The 20,764-nt window shown below is 44.7% G+C and overlaps 1 protein-coding gene across 6 annotated transcripts in view; it reads left to right on the top strand.

Annotated features, from left to right (window-relative positions):
- Positions 1-20,764, top strand: part of ANKIB1 (ankyrin repeat and IBR domain containing 1) — a 169,272-nt gene that overhangs the window by 59,400 nt on the left and 89,108 nt on the right. For all 6 annotated transcript variants that reach the window (XM_048838130.2, XM_048838131.2, XM_048838127.2 and 3 more), the window contains one exon: positions 12,858-13,158. In XM_048838130.2, coding sequence (XP_048694087.1) covers positions 12,858-13,158 — 301 coding nt within the window. The remainder of the gene's footprint in view (positions 1-12,857; positions 13,159-20,764) is intronic.

Raw genomic sequence — 20,764 nt, 5'->3', positions numbered from 1 at the left:
GTCAGTGTTGGGATGGGGTGCTCATCTGGGAGATCTTCGGACCCAAAGTCCCTGGTTGCAAGACGAGCTCTCGCTCCACATCAACGTCAAGGAGTCGTCTGCGTGGCATGCCAGATCTTCCATGCCCACTTGCAAGAGAAATGCATGGAGGTGATGACGGACAACACGACTGCGATGTTTTATATAAAGAAGCAGGGTGGGGCTCATTCCTCTCCCCTATGTTGGGAAGCCCTCGAGCTGTGGGATTTCTGCATAGCCCACTCAATTCATCTGGAAGCATCCTACCTCCCAGGTTCTTAGAACGAGTTGGCAGACTACCTCAGTAGATCCTTCCACAATCATGAGTGGTCCATTCACCCAGACACGGTGAACGACATTGTTCAAAGGTGGGGAGTTCCCTGAATCGACCTGTTCGCCATAAAAAGCAACAGAAAATGCTTGCAGTTCTGTTCCTTCCGGAATCACAGTCTGGACTCCCTCGCGGACACATTCCTCCTCCCTTGGATGGATCAACTGTTGTACATTTTTCCGCCTTTCCTGCTTGTCCATGAGGTTCTGCTCAAGATCCGCAGGGAGAGGGCCGCGGTCATACGGATAGTGCCAGCCTGGCCCCATCAGCACTGGTAATACCACGCTCCTGGAGCTATCGGTGGGCACCCCAATCTTGTTGCCCCTGCTTCCAGACCTGATCACTCAAGATCATGGCAGTCTCCAACATTCAAGCCTCACTGCTTGGAAGCTTCATGGTTTAACCAACAGAGCTAATGTGCTCTGAACCCGTTAGGGAGGTTCTCCTTGACATTTTTCTTCCGGTCTTTTACCCTAAGCCACACGCTGAAAGTCAGGAACAAAGACTGCACTCACTGGATGTTCGACGACCACTGGCTTTTTATATTGAACGCACAAAGCCATTCTATAAGTCGAACCAGTCATTCATTGTGGACAAAATGAAAGGCCTTTGCTTCTCTGACACAATGGAGCTCTCAGTAATAAGAGTAAAGCTCATATGTGCTGGAGAGAACTTTCTTGGACGGCAGTTGGAGTCTTTTGAATTAATCCCCCCAGGTACAGAGCTCCCCCTAGTCAAGTGGAGAGGATAGAAACTGATAAAGTATAGGTAGGAAATGAAAAAAAAAAAAAACAGGCAAGTGAGAGAGTCCCATTCAATTACATCACATGAAAGCAGACCACTAATTATAGACAGATTTTGTAAGTGTTTGTCAACAAATGCTATGGCTGAACTATAGTGCCTCATGTTCATGAGGAGCTGAGTATAAATAGGCATCACAGAAACTGGGTGGAACAATGATACTCAACAGGACTGGGAAGTACCAGGAATTCAACCATGCAGAATATTATGCACTCTGTTGTTTGTTTCAAGGTGCAGACGGTTTGTTTTATATGAAAATTTTAAAACAGAAGAATTTTCACTCTTGAAGGAGCCCACCATTCTGTAACCTGGACTGCTACCACATTGTTATGGGTAGAGCTAAGAATAGCTATTTGGTAGACTTTTGGCACCCACTTAGGGTTGCCTGGTGTCTGATTTTTAACCAGAAAGTCTGGTAGAAAAGGGAACCTGGCAGTGTCTGGTCAGATGCACTGACCACATACTAAAAGTCCGGTTACTGGGGTGGGGTGGGAAAGTGGCGGTCTGTCACCTCGCCCTGAAGCAGTGGCTCCTGGGGTAGCATGTATGGACCAGCTTGGTCCACGGGCAGCTCCTTTGAGGAGCATGGTTTTCAGGGCTGCAGTGGAGGAGAGTGTGGGGGCTCATGGCAAGTGGGGTACAGGCTCCCAGCAGGCATGGAACATTGAACACGAGCTGCCCTGTCAGCCATCCCTTTCCCTGGCCAGACTGGGAGGGCTCGAGCAGGCATGGAAGGGGACTGCTAGGCAGGCAGCACAGAGGGAGGCAGGAGGCTGCTGTTCAGGAGGGCCGCATCCTTGCTTGCCAGTGGGGCTGCGTGGTTGCTCCCATGCGGCTGCAGTGCTTTTCTGATCTGTACTCCCAGATGGTCTGCTGGAGCTAGGGTTTGCAAGCCTGTTGGTGCTACACATGCTGGAGATGAGGCTGGAGAGCAGTGAGCAATGGGGGGAGAGAAGTGAGCAGGGGCAGGCCTTGTGGAGAAGAGGTGGAGCAGGGGTGGGGCCATGGGAAGAGGCGGAGCAGGGGCAGGACCTTGGGGGGAAGAGGTGAGGCAGGGCCTTGGGGAAGGGGACAGGGCCTGGGGAAGAGGCAGGGCATGGGAGGGTTCAGTTTTCAGATATTAGAAAATTGGCCACCCTACACTCCATAAAGCTCCTCATTTCAGCAATCTTCCTTTAACTCTGGTTGTTTGCTACCTTGTAGTCAGATGAACTCCTGCTGGAGACTTCTACAGATGTAGTGGTACCTGTGGGATCCAAGTGGACACACTCCACTGCAGAATGGGCATGGCTCCTTCTGTCGTAAAACCTGCTCTCCTGCTGGTCACATTGTTTGTTTAGAGAAAGAAGTCTTTGTGACATGAACCTTATAAATGAAGATAGAAGAGTGGAGGCAATATTTGTTGGGGCTAGACTCCAAATAAAAAACTGCTCAAGCATACTGACTTGGACATCAAGTAGTAGTCCATCTAAAAAAAAAAAATGACAGAGTCCACAAGTCAGCATATTCAAGGTATTTGTGTTTCTTTCAGGCACAGAGCTTTTCCAGTGCCATAACCTCCCATGTTCTTTGGGGGAGAAATCAGCAGTTGTTGGTGAGAACAGAGTTTTCCACTGCAGGCCCATATGCTCGTACCAGCCTTGATAATAAAGTGTGTGCTTGAGACATTTTAAAAAAAGACTTAAATAATTGTGATCTCTTCACATTTTTATTTTTCCATTTTGCTATTCTGTCTATTTTTGAGACAGTAGACAAGATTTCAGGAGAACTGCTGAAGAGAAAAATCTTCTTTATACTTTCCATTTTCTGTTAGTTTAAAATTATTACAGATTTAATTGCAATGTGGAAACATGATAGTAAGGTCTGTAGTAAAAGAAACTGGAATAGGGAATTAACAGAAAGGGGAAGGGAACCAATATATTATAGAACAGATTTAATTATAAGAGAAGGGCATGGAATGTGTTTTACTGCGAACATCCACAAAATTTCACTTTCCCAAAAACCAGATCTGTCTTTAGCTATCTAAGTTGTTGTATTGGTACCCATCGCTGCAGTATCTGAGGACCACCTTTTATTTCCTCCACTCCTTTTCTACCCATTTCTGTAACTCCTTTCTTGATTGAATCTTTTACATTCTCTCTTCTTCTTCTTCTTCTTTGCTTTACCACAGCTGTAACTTAAAAAAAAAATACAAAAACCTCAAAAAAGTGAGTTTTTTATACTTCATTCTAAGAAATATTGAGAGTATTGGCCATTCTTATGTCCCCTTCAGTGATGAGTTCCAAAGCCTTGGATCTGTTGCCAAGAAAGCTCTGTCTCAAGCTTCTCCCTTGAATTTGATTGCTTTGTAGTTCCTGAAGAATGCAGCTGCTAAATTGTTGTTGTGGAAGGTGAGAGAAAGATGTTCTCTAAGCTTCTATCTTCATTCCAAAAAAGGTGCATCTTGCTCAGTGTCAGTGTGATGGAGTTCACAAACCCCAAAATAAGGCTGAGAAAAGGGAAGGGCTGGAGCCGTACTGCTCCTGGGAGAAGGCCAGTATAAAGGGATCTTCAGCATCCCGGGCAAGAGGGCAAAGAAAGAGGCTGTTTCCTGGAGGAGTACCACTCCGCGGCAACAGGAGAAGAAGCTTCTGCTGAGTCTTCTCTCTCTCCCCGCTCCTTCTCACAAAATGGAGGGAGAACTGGGGCAAAGACTCAAAAAGGCTGCAGACATCAGCCTTAAACTATGGGGTTTAGAAATAAGGTTTAAGTCCACTATGGCCACACCCCAAACTGAGACACAGGCATGGTATGGGGAAGGTGAGCAAAGGGGCCAGCTGAACATAGGCCAGTGCACACTGCTCCTCTTTCAGGCACTTGGGTTGGAACTCAGTGGACAGGGAGGGCCTGGGTTCTCCTACCCACCTCAGACCTATGACCCCTTTTCTCAGGAGTGCAGAGCTAGGTATGATGTTTAATGTTTTATGGAAATATGCTTATGAGTGTAAATATAATGTAACTGGAATATGCTTCATGCAAAAGGTCTCTTGTAAGGTATCATTACAAAGCTTATGATCTACTGAGTGTGTTCATCCTATTTGTTTGCATGTATTATCTCTGTGTCTGAAGTTAGGAAAATAAGATATAAACTTGTATTACTGATGTAAACCCATTAAGAGGAAGCCATTAAGGGTGCTTCAGAATCAATGACCTGTAAATGGCTCCGTTTACTTGCAAACCTTCCCGGGTACGTGTGGGCCAGCCCTGGAAGAATGGAGGCTGGGGTCTCACAGGACATGTGAACATGTCACCTGATACTGGAATCCATGTTAATCCTGGTGCTTTTCCATTTAGAAGGCGGGGTGGGGACCCAGAGAGACAAAAGGTTCCTGCCTTGTGCCAAAGTTATAAAAGGGGATGGAACGGAACAAAGGGGGAGGCGGCCAGTCATGAGAACACCCCTGCTTTCCATGTAATATGTCTGCTGAAACTAGCAAGGAATGTACCGGGGAAAAGATTGGGCCCAGACTAGGAAGGAGTCTAATCTGTGAAAGGAGCTTTTTAGAACGTCTCTGAGAGTGAGATTTTACCTGTAATCAGTTTCTTAATGTATTAGGCTTAGACTTGCGTGTTTTTGCTTTATTTTGCTTGGTGACTTACTTTGTTCTGTCTGTTATTACTTGAAAACACTTAAATCCTACTTATTATACTTAATAAAATCACTTTTGTTTATTAATTAACCCAGAGTAAGTGATTAATACCTGGGGGAGCAAACAGCTGTGCATATCTCTCTATTAGTGTTATAGAGGGCGGACAGTTTGAGTTTACCCTGTATAAGCTTTATACAGAGTAAAACGGATTTATCTGGGGTTTGGATCCCACTGGGTGTTGGAGATAGGTGACCTGCTGTGCAGTTTTTGGTTAAAGTCTGCAGCTTTGGGCATGTGGACCAGACCCAGGTCTGCAGCAGACTAGCGTGTCTGGCTTAACAAGGCAGGGTTCTGGAGTCCCAAGCTGGCAGGGAAAACTGGCTCAAAGGTAATTTCAGCATGTCAGGTGGCAGTCCCAAGGGGGTCTCTGTGACCGAACCCATCACACTAGGGATTACTGTCAATGAGGCCAGTCCAGCTAAGACCTCATCCAGAGGGCTTGGACACCTTGAACTGACATAAAGGTGGGAGTTGGAGTCACAGACCAATAGGCCCAAACCACCCCACTATAGTCAGTTTCAGCCAGCTGTTTTGTAGGTAGGTCAGTCTCAGCCAGGTTTTGGGATAGTTGAAAGGTGGTGCTATTGGAATAGAAGGTATATCTGTGTATTGTCCGCATTGTCAGCTGCCGTTTGAGACCATGGCATCTCAATCTCTCCCTGTGGTCAACTGTATCAAATGCTATAGAGAGATTGAGGAGTATGAGTATAAATGTTTTTCCCCCTGTTTATGGCCAAGAAAAGGAGGAGGTCATCTGCCAGCGCTATCACTGCTGTCTCTGTTTCAGGACCTGACCTGAAATCTAGCTGGGAGGGTATCAGGAAAATATCTGTAGAATGGTCTGTTTGGAGACTATTCCATTCATGAGCTCATAATCAAGAAAGTAGGGTGGAATTGTGTGAGATATGCTGAATCAAAGGGAAGGCTTCTTCAGTATAGGTCAGACTGTTACATATTTAGAGTGCATTGTTTCCTGGAGGAATACCACTCTGCAGCAACAGGAGAAGAAGCTTCTGCTGAGGGGACCTGGCTGTGACTCCTCCCTCCTCTCCCTCCCCCCAAAGATAGAAGGAGAAATGGTTAGCTGCTGTTAATCATTGCTGGACCAGTAGTAGCCTTTCTGTACATTAAAAAATGCTCAGCTTTACAGTTCAACTCACATTCTTGCAGCGTTATGCATGTGAGCTCTATACTGTTGGAAAGGGGAGATTCCCAGCTTCCCCAATGGGACCAAGACCTTTAGCCCTCAAATATTAGACTTTAAATTGTGACATTTTATGTACATAAAAATTATTTTAGATAATTCTTACGTGCCTTTATGGGTTGCTCTGAGGTCAGGATAGTGCAATCTTGGTGAATAAGGCAGTTGACTTTATAGGTAGAGGGATAAAAAATAGTTCCAATAATTCTTTTTTAAAACTCTCTAAAACATCTGTAAAATAGATTTTGTGTAAAATATGTAGCATATAAAAATACTTGATTGTGCGGTATAGTATAAAGGTTCTGTTGGCGCTCATTTGGGAAGACCTCCTTAATTCAGTCATGACTTCACTGCTCATTAGTAATGGCAATCCCAAATTCATGCCAATTAATCCTTTACACCGCACGACATGTGCACTTCTTTAGAACTTATTTCTGCCACCCTGACTACGCATGGAGTAAGGTGTGACAGAATTGAAGCTACACTGTAATAATTTATGAATATTGTATGTTGATCTGGTTATTAGGATGTTTACTGTATGAACGTTGGTTTAGTTACAGGGGACTGTAAGGAAAATGAGCAAGAAAGAAAATAATGGTTCAAGATAAGCCACCTCTGGGGTAAACACTTAAGGGTTGTTAAAAAACTATGCCTGTGCTATTGGCTTTGAAGATTCCACCTCCTGGCTCCAGCCAATTTACAGAACTGTTTTTGGCAAACAGGGCTAAGGACTGGGAACCAGAAGATCAAAAGGACTGGAGCAGTTTAAAAAGACCACCCTCTCAAGAGATGGTAATTGTTTTGGGGGAGTTGTTCAGGGGGCCCACACTGACGCAGGATGTGCTGGGGTGTCTGAAGAAGTTAGGCCTGCCTAGGGTACCATCAGAGGATGGAAAACCTTTAGGTAAGATAGACATTCAAGTGGACTTTTTGTTTTAAAATCCTTTTTTGCCCTAAATGTTTTGTTCCTACTGTTAAACAATACTTTGGTTATAGACAGCTGTCTGCTTGCTGTATACAGCACTGGTCACAGAAACCCAAAGGGAAGAACTGCAGGTGCTGAACCCAGTCAGACCAGCTGGGTAGGCACTATTGAGCGTGTATAGGGTACTGTAGCACAAGGCCTGGTCTAAGAGTGGGAGAATTGCAGATTTTCACCCTAGGAGAGAGAAAGGCACAAGGCCTGATACCTAAGGGGGTGCACTCAGAGAAAGTGGAGAGAGGTGCAGTTAGCCCTATAGCCATGACATAAGTTACTACTCCAAGTGAGCAATGGTGGGAAAATTAAGCTGTTATTCACTATCAAAGTTGCTGTAACTAATCACTGCCCATTTCTATTAAGTTGGTAAATATGGCGAAATGTTTCCATAACTAACTTCAGTGTAGCATAAAGTGCTTCATTTAAAACAGGGGTTCTCAAACTGGGGGTTGTGACCCCTCAGGGGGTCGTGAGGTAATGATGTGGATGGTCATGAGCTGTGAGCCTCCACCCCAAACCCCACTTCACCTCCAGCATTTATAATCGTGTTAAATATAAAAAAAGTGTTTTTAATTTATAAGGTGGGTCGCACTCTGAGGCTTGCTGTGTGAAAGGAGTCACCAGTACAAAAGTTTGAGAATGACTGACTGATTTAAAATCTGGAGTGTTTCAAGGAAAGCTTGAATTCTGAAAGGTCACTGTACCAGACTTAAATGTCTCTGCTTGCAAATTTTTACATTATTTCTTATATCCAGTCTAATTATTGCTTCATAGATATTATCTTTTATAAAGACCCATTGTCATAGTTAATTAGTACATACAATAACTGTAAACTAAAAGATACTTGCTATTATATGTGCTTCAATTTTCCATTTCTCTCTTGACAGAAGTTGTTTGTTTGTTGACTAAAGTGTTTTACAGATGAACAGTCTGTAGTAAATCTAATCCAGGGTCAGATTAGAGGTCATACTAGGAAATTATGGTAGGAAATTACTGCACCATTTTTTTGATAGTTTAATAATGCTGTCTATCATCCTAAATTTGCTAGAAGAATGTAAAGTCTATCTACCTTGAAAACATTGAATGCACATGTCACACTGTCTGGAGTAGCTTACAACTGTGACTGCCTACCTTAGGGCAGACTGTCAGAAACAGGGCAGATACCCCAAGATGATGGAGTGTTCTATAATTAGATTTCATCAAGCCTTGAACAAATTCCTGGATCACCATACCAGTCTTACATGGAGTTGCAGACAGTCTCCTTAGATTCTCCAGCCTATCATGCCACCCAGACAAGCTGAACTTTGTGTTAATGGTCACTTAAACCAAAAATCACACCACATCAGATTTCTCCCAGTCCCAAAAAAAACAGTCACTTACCCCAGATCAGTTGGTACTCCAGATCTTACACCAAAGACAATGCTGGCAGCCAATTCTGTAGTAAACTAACTAAAGATTTATTAGCTAAGAAAAAAGAATGAGAGTTATTGAGAGGTTGAAGCGGATAAAATATATATACAGGTGAATCACAGTTTGTAACTCCAAATGGTAGCAGTGATGTAATAAACTGCCAGTTTCCCAAAAGTCTTTCAGGATACCAAGATTGTCTCTGGGGATCTCTGCTTTGCATATGGTACATTCCCTGTAAGAGTCCAAACAGGCCAGAGATGAAGGATCTTTCTTTGAATCCATTTTTATATCTTCTTCTGACAGAAGACAAGCTGACAGTATCTCTGCTCACATCGGCTTTTCCTTTGATGATGATGAGTGAGGAATACACAGTCTTTTGACCTCCAGTCATCATCACAATGCCTTTTGTTTTGGAATTAGCATCTTTTCTGATAAAGTCCTTCATTAGCATTTCACAAAGTTTCTTTAATGGGTTATTTTAGTTCCATGGGTATACATGATGCAAACGTTTCACTAGTTTTCATGAAGTTTAAACATTTGAATACATATGTCATAAATATAAAGGGAAGGGTAAACCCCTTTGAAATCCCTCCTGGCCAGGGGAAAGCTCCTCTCACCTGTAAAGGGTTAAGAAGCTAAAGGTAACCTCGCTGGCACCTGACCAAAATGACCAATGAGGAGACAAGATACTTTCAAAAGCTGGGAGCAGGGAGAGGAACAAAGGGTCTGTGTCTGTCTGTATGCTGCTCTTGCCAGAGACAGAACAGGAATGGAGTCTTAGAACTTTTAGTAAGTAATCTAGCTAGGTATGTGTTAGATTATGATTTCTTTAAATGGCTGAGAAAAGAATTGTGCTGAATAGAATAACTATTTCTGTCTGTGTACTTTTTTTTGTAACTTAAGGTTTTGCCTAGAGGGGTTCTCTATGTTTTGAATCTAATTACCCTGTAAGATATCTACCATCCTGATTTTACAGGGGGGATTTCTTTATTTCTATTTACTGCTATTTTTTATTAAAAGTCTTCTTTTAAAAAAACTGAATGCTTTTTCATTGTTCTCAGATCCAAGGGTTTGGGTCTGTGGTCACCTATGCAAATTGGTGAGGCTTTTTATCCAACATTTCCCAGGAGAGGGGGGGGTGCAAGTGTTGGGAGGATTGTTCATTGTTCTTAAGATCCAAGGGTCTGGGTCTGTAGTCACCTAGGCAAATTGGTGAGGCTTTTTACCAAACCTTGTCCAGGAAGTGGGGTGCAAGGTTTTGGGGAAGTATTTTGGGGGGAAAGACGCGTCCAAACAGCTCTTCCCCAGTAACCAGTTTTAGTTTGGTGGTGGTAGCGGCCATTCCAAGGATAACGGGTGTAATATTTTGTACCTTGGGGAAGTTTTGACCTAAGCTGGTAAAGATAAGCTTAGGGGGTTTTTTCATGCAGGTCCCCACATCTGTACCCTAGAGTTCAGAGTGGGGGAGGAACCTTGACAACATACTTATACATTACTCACTTAGGTCTATATTAATACAACCAAATTGGCCTGTGGCCCTGATCTGACCTGGTCTGCCAGCGTCACAACATATGCTCTTTCTTTCCAAACACTGAAGTAAATATGAGTAAAATGAAAAAGCAGATAGTATAAAATAAGTCACCTTTTCAAATATGGCAGACTGAGAGCACTTTAAAAAAAAAAATCAATCTCTCCATTTTTCCTATAAGGCTGGTGTCCAATAAGGCTGGTGGGTGAAAGGAACTGGTGACTTTTTAACTGGCTTTCAGGTTATTTTTTTATGCCCTTAAATGTTGTCATAAATATAAAGGGAAGGGTAACCACCTTTAAATCCCTCCTGGCCAGGAGGGAAAACCCTTTCACCTGTAAAGGGTTAAGAAGCTAAGATAACCTCGCTGGCACCTGACCAAAATCACCAATGAAGAGACAAGATACTTTCAAAGCTGGAGGGGGGGAAAAACAAAGAGTCCACTCTGTCTGGGTGATGCTTTTGCCGGGACCAGAGCAGGAATGCAGGTCAGAACTCCTGCAAGAGTTAGTCAGCAATCTAGTTAGATATGCGTTAGAATCTGTTTTGTTTAAATGGCTGATAAAATAAGTTGTGCTGGATGGAATGTATATTCCTGTTTTTGTGTCTTTTTGTAACTTAAGGTTTTGCCTAGAGTGATTCTCTATGTTTTGAATCTGACTACTCTGTAAAGTATTTCCCTTCCTGATTTTACAGAGGTTTTTCTTTTATTTTTTCTTTAATTAAAATTCTCTTTTAAGAACCTGATAGTTTTTTCATTGTTCTTAAGATCCAAGGGTTTGTGTTCACCTATGCAAATTGGTGAGGATTTTTATCAAGCCTTCCCCAGGAAAGGGGGTGTAGGGCTTGGGGGGATATTTTGGGGGGGAGACATTTCCAAGTGGGCACTTCCCCTGTTATTTTTGTTAGACGCTTTGGTGGTGGCAGCATAAGGTCCAGGGACAAAAGGTAAAATAGTTTGTACGTTGGGGAAGTTTTAACCTAAACTGGTAAGAATAAGCTTGGGGGGTCTTTCACGCAGGTCCCCACATCTGTACCCTAGAGTTCAGAGTGGGGAAGGAACCTTGACTTGTCTTCAGTGAAATTCCAAAATACAGTTAAAAATTAAGTATTTGGGGTTCTTTTGGTTTTCACAAGCTGTGAGGAGGGAGTCCGAAGGCCCTCACATTAAAGCAAGCAGCAGCTGGAATATGGGTGGACAGAGAGTTTGGCTGATTTTGCATGTGGCTGGGGTTGGAGTAGTTGAGAGTATCTCTGGAAATGACCTTTTCAAATGCATGCAAAGTCCCTGGTCCATCTCCTAGCTCCTCCCAGATGATCCATCCTGCTTAGCTCCATGCAAAGTCCTTGATTTTGCTTTCCACTCCATTCCCTGCTATTATCTTTCTTTTCCCTTGAATTCACTACCCTGCTGCAGATTCCTCCCAGTCACCTACAAAGACCCCATTTTCTTCCTCCCACAAATTGCCAATTGCTTACCCTCCTTTAAGGATAATTTTTTAAATAGAGACCAAGGGCCCAATCAAGTTAGAACCCAATTGTACTGGTGTAATGTGCCCTAATTCTCTTCTTTCAAAACTGGATTGTAATTTTATAATCCTGCCTGTGTAAGGGGCAAAGTAAAGCGGGGCAGGAACCAGATTGTGACTCCAGGAATCACAATCTGTTGCTTTCCCATAGCCTCAAAGGAGAAAAAGCTGCACCTTTTCACTGGTACAGATTACTTCCCCATCTGGACTATCTCTGGGGCATGAGATTTTGCATTGGGGGCAGGACAGAACCTCGGCTCTTCCCACTCCCCACTCGATCCACTTCCCACTCATTTGCTTGGTAAGGAGAGTACCAGACTGGTAGCCCCTACTTAAGCCCCTCATTCCTCAGAACGGGGAGGGGCTTATTACTGAGACCTCTGAGTGTAAAACTTTACATATTGTGGAAGAAACTTTTCTCAATTTTTGCACTGCTAGTAGGAAAAAAAAAATAACTATCTTAATTTTAAAATACTTCTGAAATACTTTGAAGAAAGAAAATCTTTGGTACCTTTGTCTTGAATGAGTTTACAGCCTGGTGGGGGAAAAAATAAGAAGAGGTTTTGTTAAAAAACACTGACTGCACTTTAAAGGTGGAAAAGTTTGTTTGCAACTGTCAGCATGCCTTTGCAAATCATGAGCTATATCAGTATTAAAACAATAAGTACATAAATAGAAGTGATCCATGTCAGAATATTTACAAATTCTGCTTAAAACATGAATTTTAATGTGTATTCTGAATCGTCTTCTGTTTCTTGGTGTATCAGTTGAATTTATTGCACAGAAGATTTTTTTTCTTGCATTGTGAGTAAAATACACTATTCAGGGGTGTTTTAGTGGTGCTGTATTTTACTGCTACTTTGGGATTAGAGATTATGGCTGATTTTGACAGTAACTCACTTCCAAGAGTAAAGGACAAGGGTTGGGAATAATTATGCCTGGAGGGAAGAAACACACCTCAAGTCTCTCTTGAATGACCTACTACAAGTGAGCATTCAGACCAGGATGCATGAACTCTGGAGTGAGTTACATCCAGCCTTTTTCCATGGAAAGGAAGGTCAAAGCAATTTGGGGCCTTTGGAAGAGAATAAAGGGGGTAATTAAAGCAACCCAGGAACACCACACAAATGAGAGAGATTAGTAATATTTTTAGTTTTACTTCCATATTTGAGCAGCACAGCTCAAGAGACTAAGATCATAGCCAGCTCTTCACACTTGTGAAATATTTTTAATTTATCATTGAATAGGATAAATGAAAATCTTGGCTAGAAGAGAGTAGCAGCCATAATGAAAATTCTTTGCTTTGACTTACTTTATCAAAATAATAAATTACATTATATACTGATTATTTTTCTTCATTTTTCCATGTAGGACTTTTCTTTTTGTTAGAGATGGAAACCCAAATAAACGAAATGTGCACAATGAGACATCTATGCACTTGCTGTGTATGGGACCTCAAATTATGATAGCTGAGGGAGCTCTCCATCCTCGCTTGGCACGACCCTCTGAAGATGATATCAGAAGAGCAGATTGTCTGCAAATGATCCTAAAATGGAAAGGAGCAAAGCTTGACCAAGGAGAATATGAACGAGCAGCTATTGATGCTGTTGATAACAAAAAAAATACACCTTTGCACTACGCTGCTGCCTCAGGGATGAAAACCTGTGTAGAGGTAAAAATCAGATATAAATATACAGATTTGTGGTTATATTGTGGTATTTATATATGTATTCAACAAAGCTATTACACAAAGAGAAAAATTTTAATACAAACTTAAGAATTACAAAGATGGGGGAAAGTCCATTTAGAATGCTACATTTGTAAATCTGAAAGAAACAGAAAAATAAACTATCAGGTAGCCACATGAACTGAGGAGAGATCAAAGGAAAATCAAACTACATATATTTATAACATTAACTTTATAAGATTAAACCATATAGTATGAGGAAGAACCATACTAGTTATTAATAATAATAGTTAAAGGAATTTAATGTTCGAGAAATACGAAACAGAAAAATGGAATAAATAGCTACCTGAGCCAAATTTTAGAAGCTTGTTTACCCTACTCGATATGTGAAAACAGCTGTGACTGGAGGAGTTTTAACTACTCACCTCCTGCCTCAAGAATACCTTATACGTGTGTAGGCCATAGTCTCCACCTGCTGATTGAAGAATGAACTCTACTCTCTGTGCTAACATAACTGCAGTTTACCAACAACAACAAATTCTAATGTATGTGAAAATTCTGTATAGTATCTGCCACTAATTCTGGGCACTCTTAAAACAGGTCTACACTACAGCTGTAGCACATCTGGCAAACATGCTCTAAGCCAACAGGAGATAGCTCTCCCATTGTCTTAATAACTCCACCTCCATGAGACACGGTAGCCGTGTTGGTGGGAGGAGCTCTCCCACCGACATAGTACTGTCTACACGGGGTTAAGGTCAATATAACTACATCGCTCAGAGGTGTGGATTTTTCACACCTCTGAGTGACATAGTTATACCAAAGTATGTATGTAGTGTAGACCAAGCCTTTACTGGGAATTCCTCTTAAATGGGAGGTCTGCAAAGGAATCAGTTTAAACCTGATACTAAATGGCAATGGCTGCTGTGTAATTGGACTGGTAATTCCACTTAATTTAGTACCTTCAGGTGATTTAATAGTGCTTAGGTCTCTGATTGTATTCCAGTTTCATGCTGATACTGCCTATTAGCCCCGTTTCAGCTTTCAGTCTTTTCTAGTTTGGTACCTGTAGTAAATTTTTGATATGATGGAAAGAAAGAGTCACTGCGCTCTTCAGTTATTCTCTCCTTTCAACTCCCTTGGTCTGACAGCCTGATGGGCTCTGACCACAGTGGCTTTTAGTCACTCATAAGTCTACCAGCCTGCCTTCCCCAGCATGGCTCTTGTTTTCACAACCATCTGATTTTTGAGCATTATTGTACAGTGCAACAAAATGTACATGTAATACATAGGAGGAGGAGGTAACTGTGCCTAGCACTCTAAAGATCTTTGATCTTTCCCTGTGCCCACACTGGCTAATGCCAAGTTCCTTGTTTCTTTTCTTTGGGTATGGGGCCCACATTCCTTTCACATTTGACTGAGTGACTAGGTTGGTTTCTCAGTCCTGTTCTGTTTCCTTTCCTTGGGAGCACCTAACAATACACAGAAAAGTTTGTCTATACCAGTTCTTTGAGTGCTGGTACCTATGCGTACTCTGTATTTGGGAATGCATGCACACCATGCACCCAAGTCCCAGAGATTCTTAACAAGCTGTGTCCATTGGCCAGTGCATATGCAGTCAATCTCCTCATACTTCAGACCAAGGGCATAAGAGGCTGATGTCTCTCCAGTTCCTTCTTACCACTGCATGGCTTGAGTCAGAATCCTCTGTGTCCGCAGATTTCTCCAGCTTCTTTTTTATAGCCTGTAAATAGATATCACAAGTAGTTTTTAGGCTAGCATAGTTATATTTTTTATAGTATAGTTTATGTATCTTGTTTTTCCCTTTTCTGGGAAGTCCTGCTCATGGTCTGGATCTATGCCTAGAGTCCAAGAATTGGGTCTCTTGCCCTTGTTCTTTCTGTTTGAGCGACGACCACCAACCTCTACTGTTTGGGTAAGATACATATTTCCACAAAGTGCAGCATCTTTCGCTCGTTTCCCCTGTGAACATGTGAAGCTCATCAGCTTTGGTTGAGGAGACACCCAGAAGGCTATGAGACCTCATTCTGATCTGAGCCAGGAATATCCACTGTATGTTGGCCCCAACTGATAAGCAGTGGCCCTCCGAGCATGAGCTTGAGAGCAGAACCTAGATCTGTGAAGCCCAAGGACCTGTCTTCCAGGACTTCACTTGAGAGTAAGGGGCACTGAGTCCGGAACCCCTTGTTACTTTCGCTCTTAGCTTGCTCAGATAGTTATTTCTCCATGTATATACATGTACATAATCTTTAGTAGTTCTAGTATAGTAGAAGTGTTAGTCTTTCCTCAGCCTGGGGATTCCACCCCAACCGGGGACTATGCCCAGATTCTGGGCTTTAAAAACCATGTCTCCTGCTGTGCTCATTCTCCGTGACCAGTGAGCACCAGTAGTACCTCTGCTGTCTGGGCGAGGTGCGTGTCGGCCTTGCTGGAGCCCTAGACATACCTAATCAGTGTGAATCAAAGGCTGTGAACCGGAGGACGCCTGCACATTCCTGACCAGAGAGAATGGTACAAGAATGTCCAGGTTCTCAAGTAAAAATATAAACACGTTCTTAAGAGATGGTACAGGAACACACCAACCTCTTGTAAGATAAGGATGGGATAACAGGCTAATGGATAAAGACATTTTGTTTGAACTAGCAGGTACAAGGTGTAGGGTTGGTAACTAACCACGTCAGGAGCATAATACGTAACTTATTTGTATCAGTGTATAAAAGGAGAAGTCATAGGAGGGGCACTTATGTCCAGCCTAGGGGGCAGCATCCTAGTATGCTGACTGACCTGGTACCATTGTCGCAGGCATATATTTGTTAGTGTACCTGTAACCACGGAGCCAGGACACTAGTATCCTGCTTCGTCAACCATAAACTTGGCTGAGTGCCTTCACCACCGAACCAAGCCTGCGGTCTTTCTTTGAGTAACATTGAGGTCTGCTGAATTAGCAGACTGTGCTCTCTGCTCACCCTGATAATGCCAGAGATCCATGAAGGGAAGCACTGAGCAACTGTAGCAGCTTAGCAGCCTTAACAACGTTGCAGGAGCAACGACATTCCATAGCACTTAGCTCACTGTGCTGAGATGTGCGCTGCTGTTATCTGAAAGTCCTTCCTGCCCAGGACCAGGGAAGCCTGTGATATCTGTCTCCATAAGCATCTCATGGAAGAGGCTATGTGACCCCCAGCACACTTGGATCCCGGCCCAGGAGGACTCCCTGTGGAGCAGCCACCTCTTACCGCGAGCACCTCTCTGAGCACCACTTACGGTGCAGAACCATTGATACCAAAGGACAAGGACAAGTCCTTGTGTGAGAGTAAAAAACACTCACAGTGACAAGAGCAGGTCCCCGCAGAGGACTGCTCGTAAGTGCAGCATTCCCTCCCCAAGCCTTGCCATGCCAGGTTGGGTGAGACATTGTGCATGGATCCTGCCAGGTTGGCACCGAAGACCCCTGGGCTGGAAGGAAAAGCAAACACAAATGGGATCCAAAGGCAAACCCAGTACCGAAACATCCAGAATGCTCACTGATGCACATGACACCACCTGCTCTGACAGCGTCCTGCAGTCCAGCTGACCCCACACACTCCACCAGGTACCTCACCCATCTCGATGGGTGCTCCATGGACCCCTGGCCAAGTGGCAGAGAAGTTGATCCTCCCCTACGCACAGTATCTGCTCCTCTTGGGCCCTCCACTCAGCTGGGACATCCCCATGCCGAAGAATGAACCCCTGCTCTTCCTACCATAGAAACTGCTCCTTTCATGCTGCACTGCAACCTTCTGGTACAAATGGTCCTGCCATTGATAGCACCATCCTCCGACTCAGAGGACTTCTCGGATGTGGAACTGCCATCTTCCCTGATGCCAGGCCAGAACCTGGATGTGCGAACCACACCTCCCTATCCTCCAGCCTGTGATCCTTCCCATGGGGCCTGCCACAACCGATAGACCCCCTCCTTCTGGCCTTTGGGGACCAGAGACGTCGAGAACCATTCCCAGGTTTCATGCCAGGCATCCCCTGTACACCTGCTTACCTCGTTGGTGTACGAGGAAGGGGAGGACATGGAGCTGGTACTACCGATTCCACCTGTCCCTACCAGAGCATCCTTGTTGCTGGATGAAGCGATCATCCCTTTCCCACTCTCTGTCAGATGATCACTGGCAATACCAGGACTTGCTACAGAGGGTGGCAGCGGACCTGCAGATTCCTTTGGAGGAAGTCCAGGACTGACATCATCAGCTGCTGGACATCCTCCAACCCCCAGGCCTCTCCAGGGTGGTGCTCCCCATCAATGAGGTCACCATGGAACAGGCCCATGCAGTGTGGCACACACCCACCTCATGTGCACCCACACCCAAGCGAGCAGAGAGATGGTACTTTGTGTGGGGTAAGGAGGCCAAATTCCTATTCACCCGCTCTTCTCCCAGTTTCCTGGTTGTTCACATGACTGCTGAACGGGCAAGACAGCAACCACAAAAATCCACCTCTCCTGATAAGGTGGCCAAGAGGCTGGACATGCTGGGCAGGAAGTTTTTTTCATCTGCGGGGCTGCAGTTCCATATTGCCAACTATCAGGCTCTGCTAGCCAAATACGATTTTAACAACTACAACAGGCCAGCAGAGTTCCAGGACAAGAATGCTAGAGCAGTTCTAGACACTGAATACTAGGAGCAGTTCTAGACACTGGTGGTTGAAGGAGGGCTAGCAACCAAGGTTGCCCTCCAGGCAGTAGTGGACGCAGCCGACACCGCCTCTCGATCAGTAGCCACCGGTATGGTCATACACAGGGACTAATGGCTCCAATCCTCTGGCTTCCTCAGGGAGGTGCAAAATACGGTCGAGGTCCTCTCCTGTGATGAGTCCAACCTCTTCAATGAAAAGACGGAAAAGTCCCTGCACTCCAAAAATTCAAGGTCCACGCTACGTTCCCTTGACATTTACGCTCTGGTCCTAGATACAGACACCAGAAATAACCCTTTCGCCTGCAGCCACACACATCTTACCCAGCCTACTATCAGCACCTACAAGAGCTTCCACTTTGACAGCAGCAGTCTGTACCACGACCACCTCTTGGACCCTCTCCCAGCTGCAGGCCAAATTTTGATGTGCAAGTCAAGACCTGTGAACTTCTTCAGCATCACACCACAGGTCATCTTCAGGGGCCATCTCGCCCTATTGTTGTTCGGACTAGACCACAGCGGACAATTGGGTACTGGATATCATCCACCACAGATGCGTGATAGTTCCTCTCCTTCCCACCTCATCGCCCTCCTACCAACTCCTTCTCCAACAAGAAGCAGACATTCTACTCCTCAAGGGGGGTGTGTGTGTGAGATAGAGTGTATCCTGCCCCAATACCGTGGGGGAGGCTTTTACTCACAGTACTGCCTCATCCCAAAGAAGGGCAGAGGATGCCACCCCATTCATAATCTTCAGTTACTGAATATGTTTATCAGGAATCCAAATTCCAGATGGTGAAGCTGGTATTGATCATCCTCTCCCTCCACAAGGGAGCATGGTTCGTGGCTCTCGAAGATGCTTGCTTCCACATGGACTTCCACCTGTCATACAGGAAGTTTCTCCATTTCGGGGTGGGACACCACAACTACCAATTTTGGGTCCTTCCATTCAGCATAGCAAAAACACCAAGAGTGTTCACAAAGATCTTCAGAGTGGTAATGGCCAGATGTGATGCCTAGGCCACACAATACCTTAACCTCAGTACCTTAACGACTGGCTCCTGGTGGCACAATCTCAACAGGAAGTGCTCTCTGTGATCTGCTGTGTTCTCGGCCTCCTGGCATTCCTGGGTATTTGTATCAACAAAGACAAGTCTATTTTGACATACACACAGACAATATACTTCATAGGGACGAGGCTGGACTCGATCGCAGCATGATCCTTCCTCTCGGCAGACTGCTTCACATTGATAAATGCCCTCATCATGTGCCTTCGCCTCAAACCCCATAACACAGTCCAATAATGCCTCTCCCTCCTAAGTCGTATGGTGGCCTGCACTCACATAATGTCGCATGGATGACCTTGCATGGTCTACAAGTTTGTCTTCTCTCCACCTACAAGCCCAGCAGAGACCATATCCCGTGCCTGTGCTAACCTCCCTCAACTGGTGGTCAGATCCATTCCAGATCATGATTGGCACCTCCTTCAGCTCCTCCGCACCACAGGCCACTATCAAGACAGACGTTTTCCTTGTGGGGTGGGGAGCCCACTTAGGCTGCCCATAAACATATTAGAACTCAGGGTAGTCTGTCTCACATGCAACGCCTTCCTCCCGCTCATATGGTCCCTTCACATTCAGTGACAATATCACTGCTGTGGCATAAATCAACAAACAGGGTGGAGCCAGGTCTCCTTCTCTTTGCTCCAAGTCTATCCGTCTCTGGAACTGGTGCATCAGGAACCAGGTCACACTTCAGGCCACACACCAGGCCCCCAAAATTCCCTAGACGACACACTCAGCAAAACTGTATACTTCAACCAGCTACATGATACCATGCTCCACAACCTCTTTGCATTGTGGGGCACCTCCCGGTGGGACTTCTTTGTCTCTCAAGGACTTCGGAAAGTCCCCCTCTATTGCTCCAGGGGAGTTCTAGGCAAGGGCTCTCAAGGTGACACTCTCCAATCCTGGACGGGCGACCTGTTATGCCTTTCACTCCATTCCCCTCCTGCCGCAGGTTCTCCTCAAGATTCGCCGGGACAAGGCCACCGTCATCCTCACAGCACCCTACTGTCCGCAGAAGTTCTGGTTCACTGACCACCTATCCGTCTCTTCTCGCTCCCAGATCTCCTCACACAAGGTCAGAGATGACTCCATCATCCCAATCGAGACCTTCTTCACATCACAGTCTGGTATTTGGATGGGCATCAAGTGTAGACTGTGCATGCTCCACCCCGGTTTGGCAAACCTCACCCAAAGCAGGAGGGAATCCACCAGAACATGCAACTGCACTAAATGGAGACGCTTTCTAGACGCTTCCATCGCCACAACTACTCAGGGGACACAGTGACCATCCCAGTCATCCTGGTCTATTTCCTTGCCCTTTAAAACATCGGTACTGGCTCTCAACTCTATTTGAGTGCATCTGGCAGCACTTAGCACCTTTCTCCTGCAATGGATGGCCTGTCCGTCTTTACACACCCCACCACTGTGTACTTCAAGAAGGGCTTGATCAACACCTTTCCATCGATGATGAAGCTCATGCCCTCATGGGACCTCAACCTCGTTCTTTCTGCCCTCATGAGACCACCCTTTGAACCAACGGCAACATGTTCTCTATGCAACATAAGAACATAAGAATGACCATACTGGGTCAGACCAAAGGTCCATCCAGCCCAGTATCCTGTCTGCTGACAGTGGCCTATGCCAGGTGCCCCAGAGGGCGTGAACTAACAGGTAACGATCAAGTGATCTCTCTCCTGCCATGCATCTCCACCCTCTGACAAACAGAGGCTAGGGACAACGTTCCTTTTCACCAAATGAAATTAATGGGCAGCAGGTTTAAAACAAATAAAAGGAAGTTGTTCTTCACACAGTGCACAGTCAACC

This window comes from Caretta caretta, chromosome 2 (assembly GCF_965140235.1).
Source record: "Caretta caretta isolate rCarCar2 chromosome 2, rCarCar1.hap1, whole genome shotgun sequence".
NCBI lineage: Eukaryota > Metazoa > Chordata > Testudines > Cheloniidae > Caretta > Caretta caretta.
The sequence above is the reverse complement of the archived record's forward strand: the minus strand, read 5'-3'. Positions and strand labels throughout refer to the sequence as shown.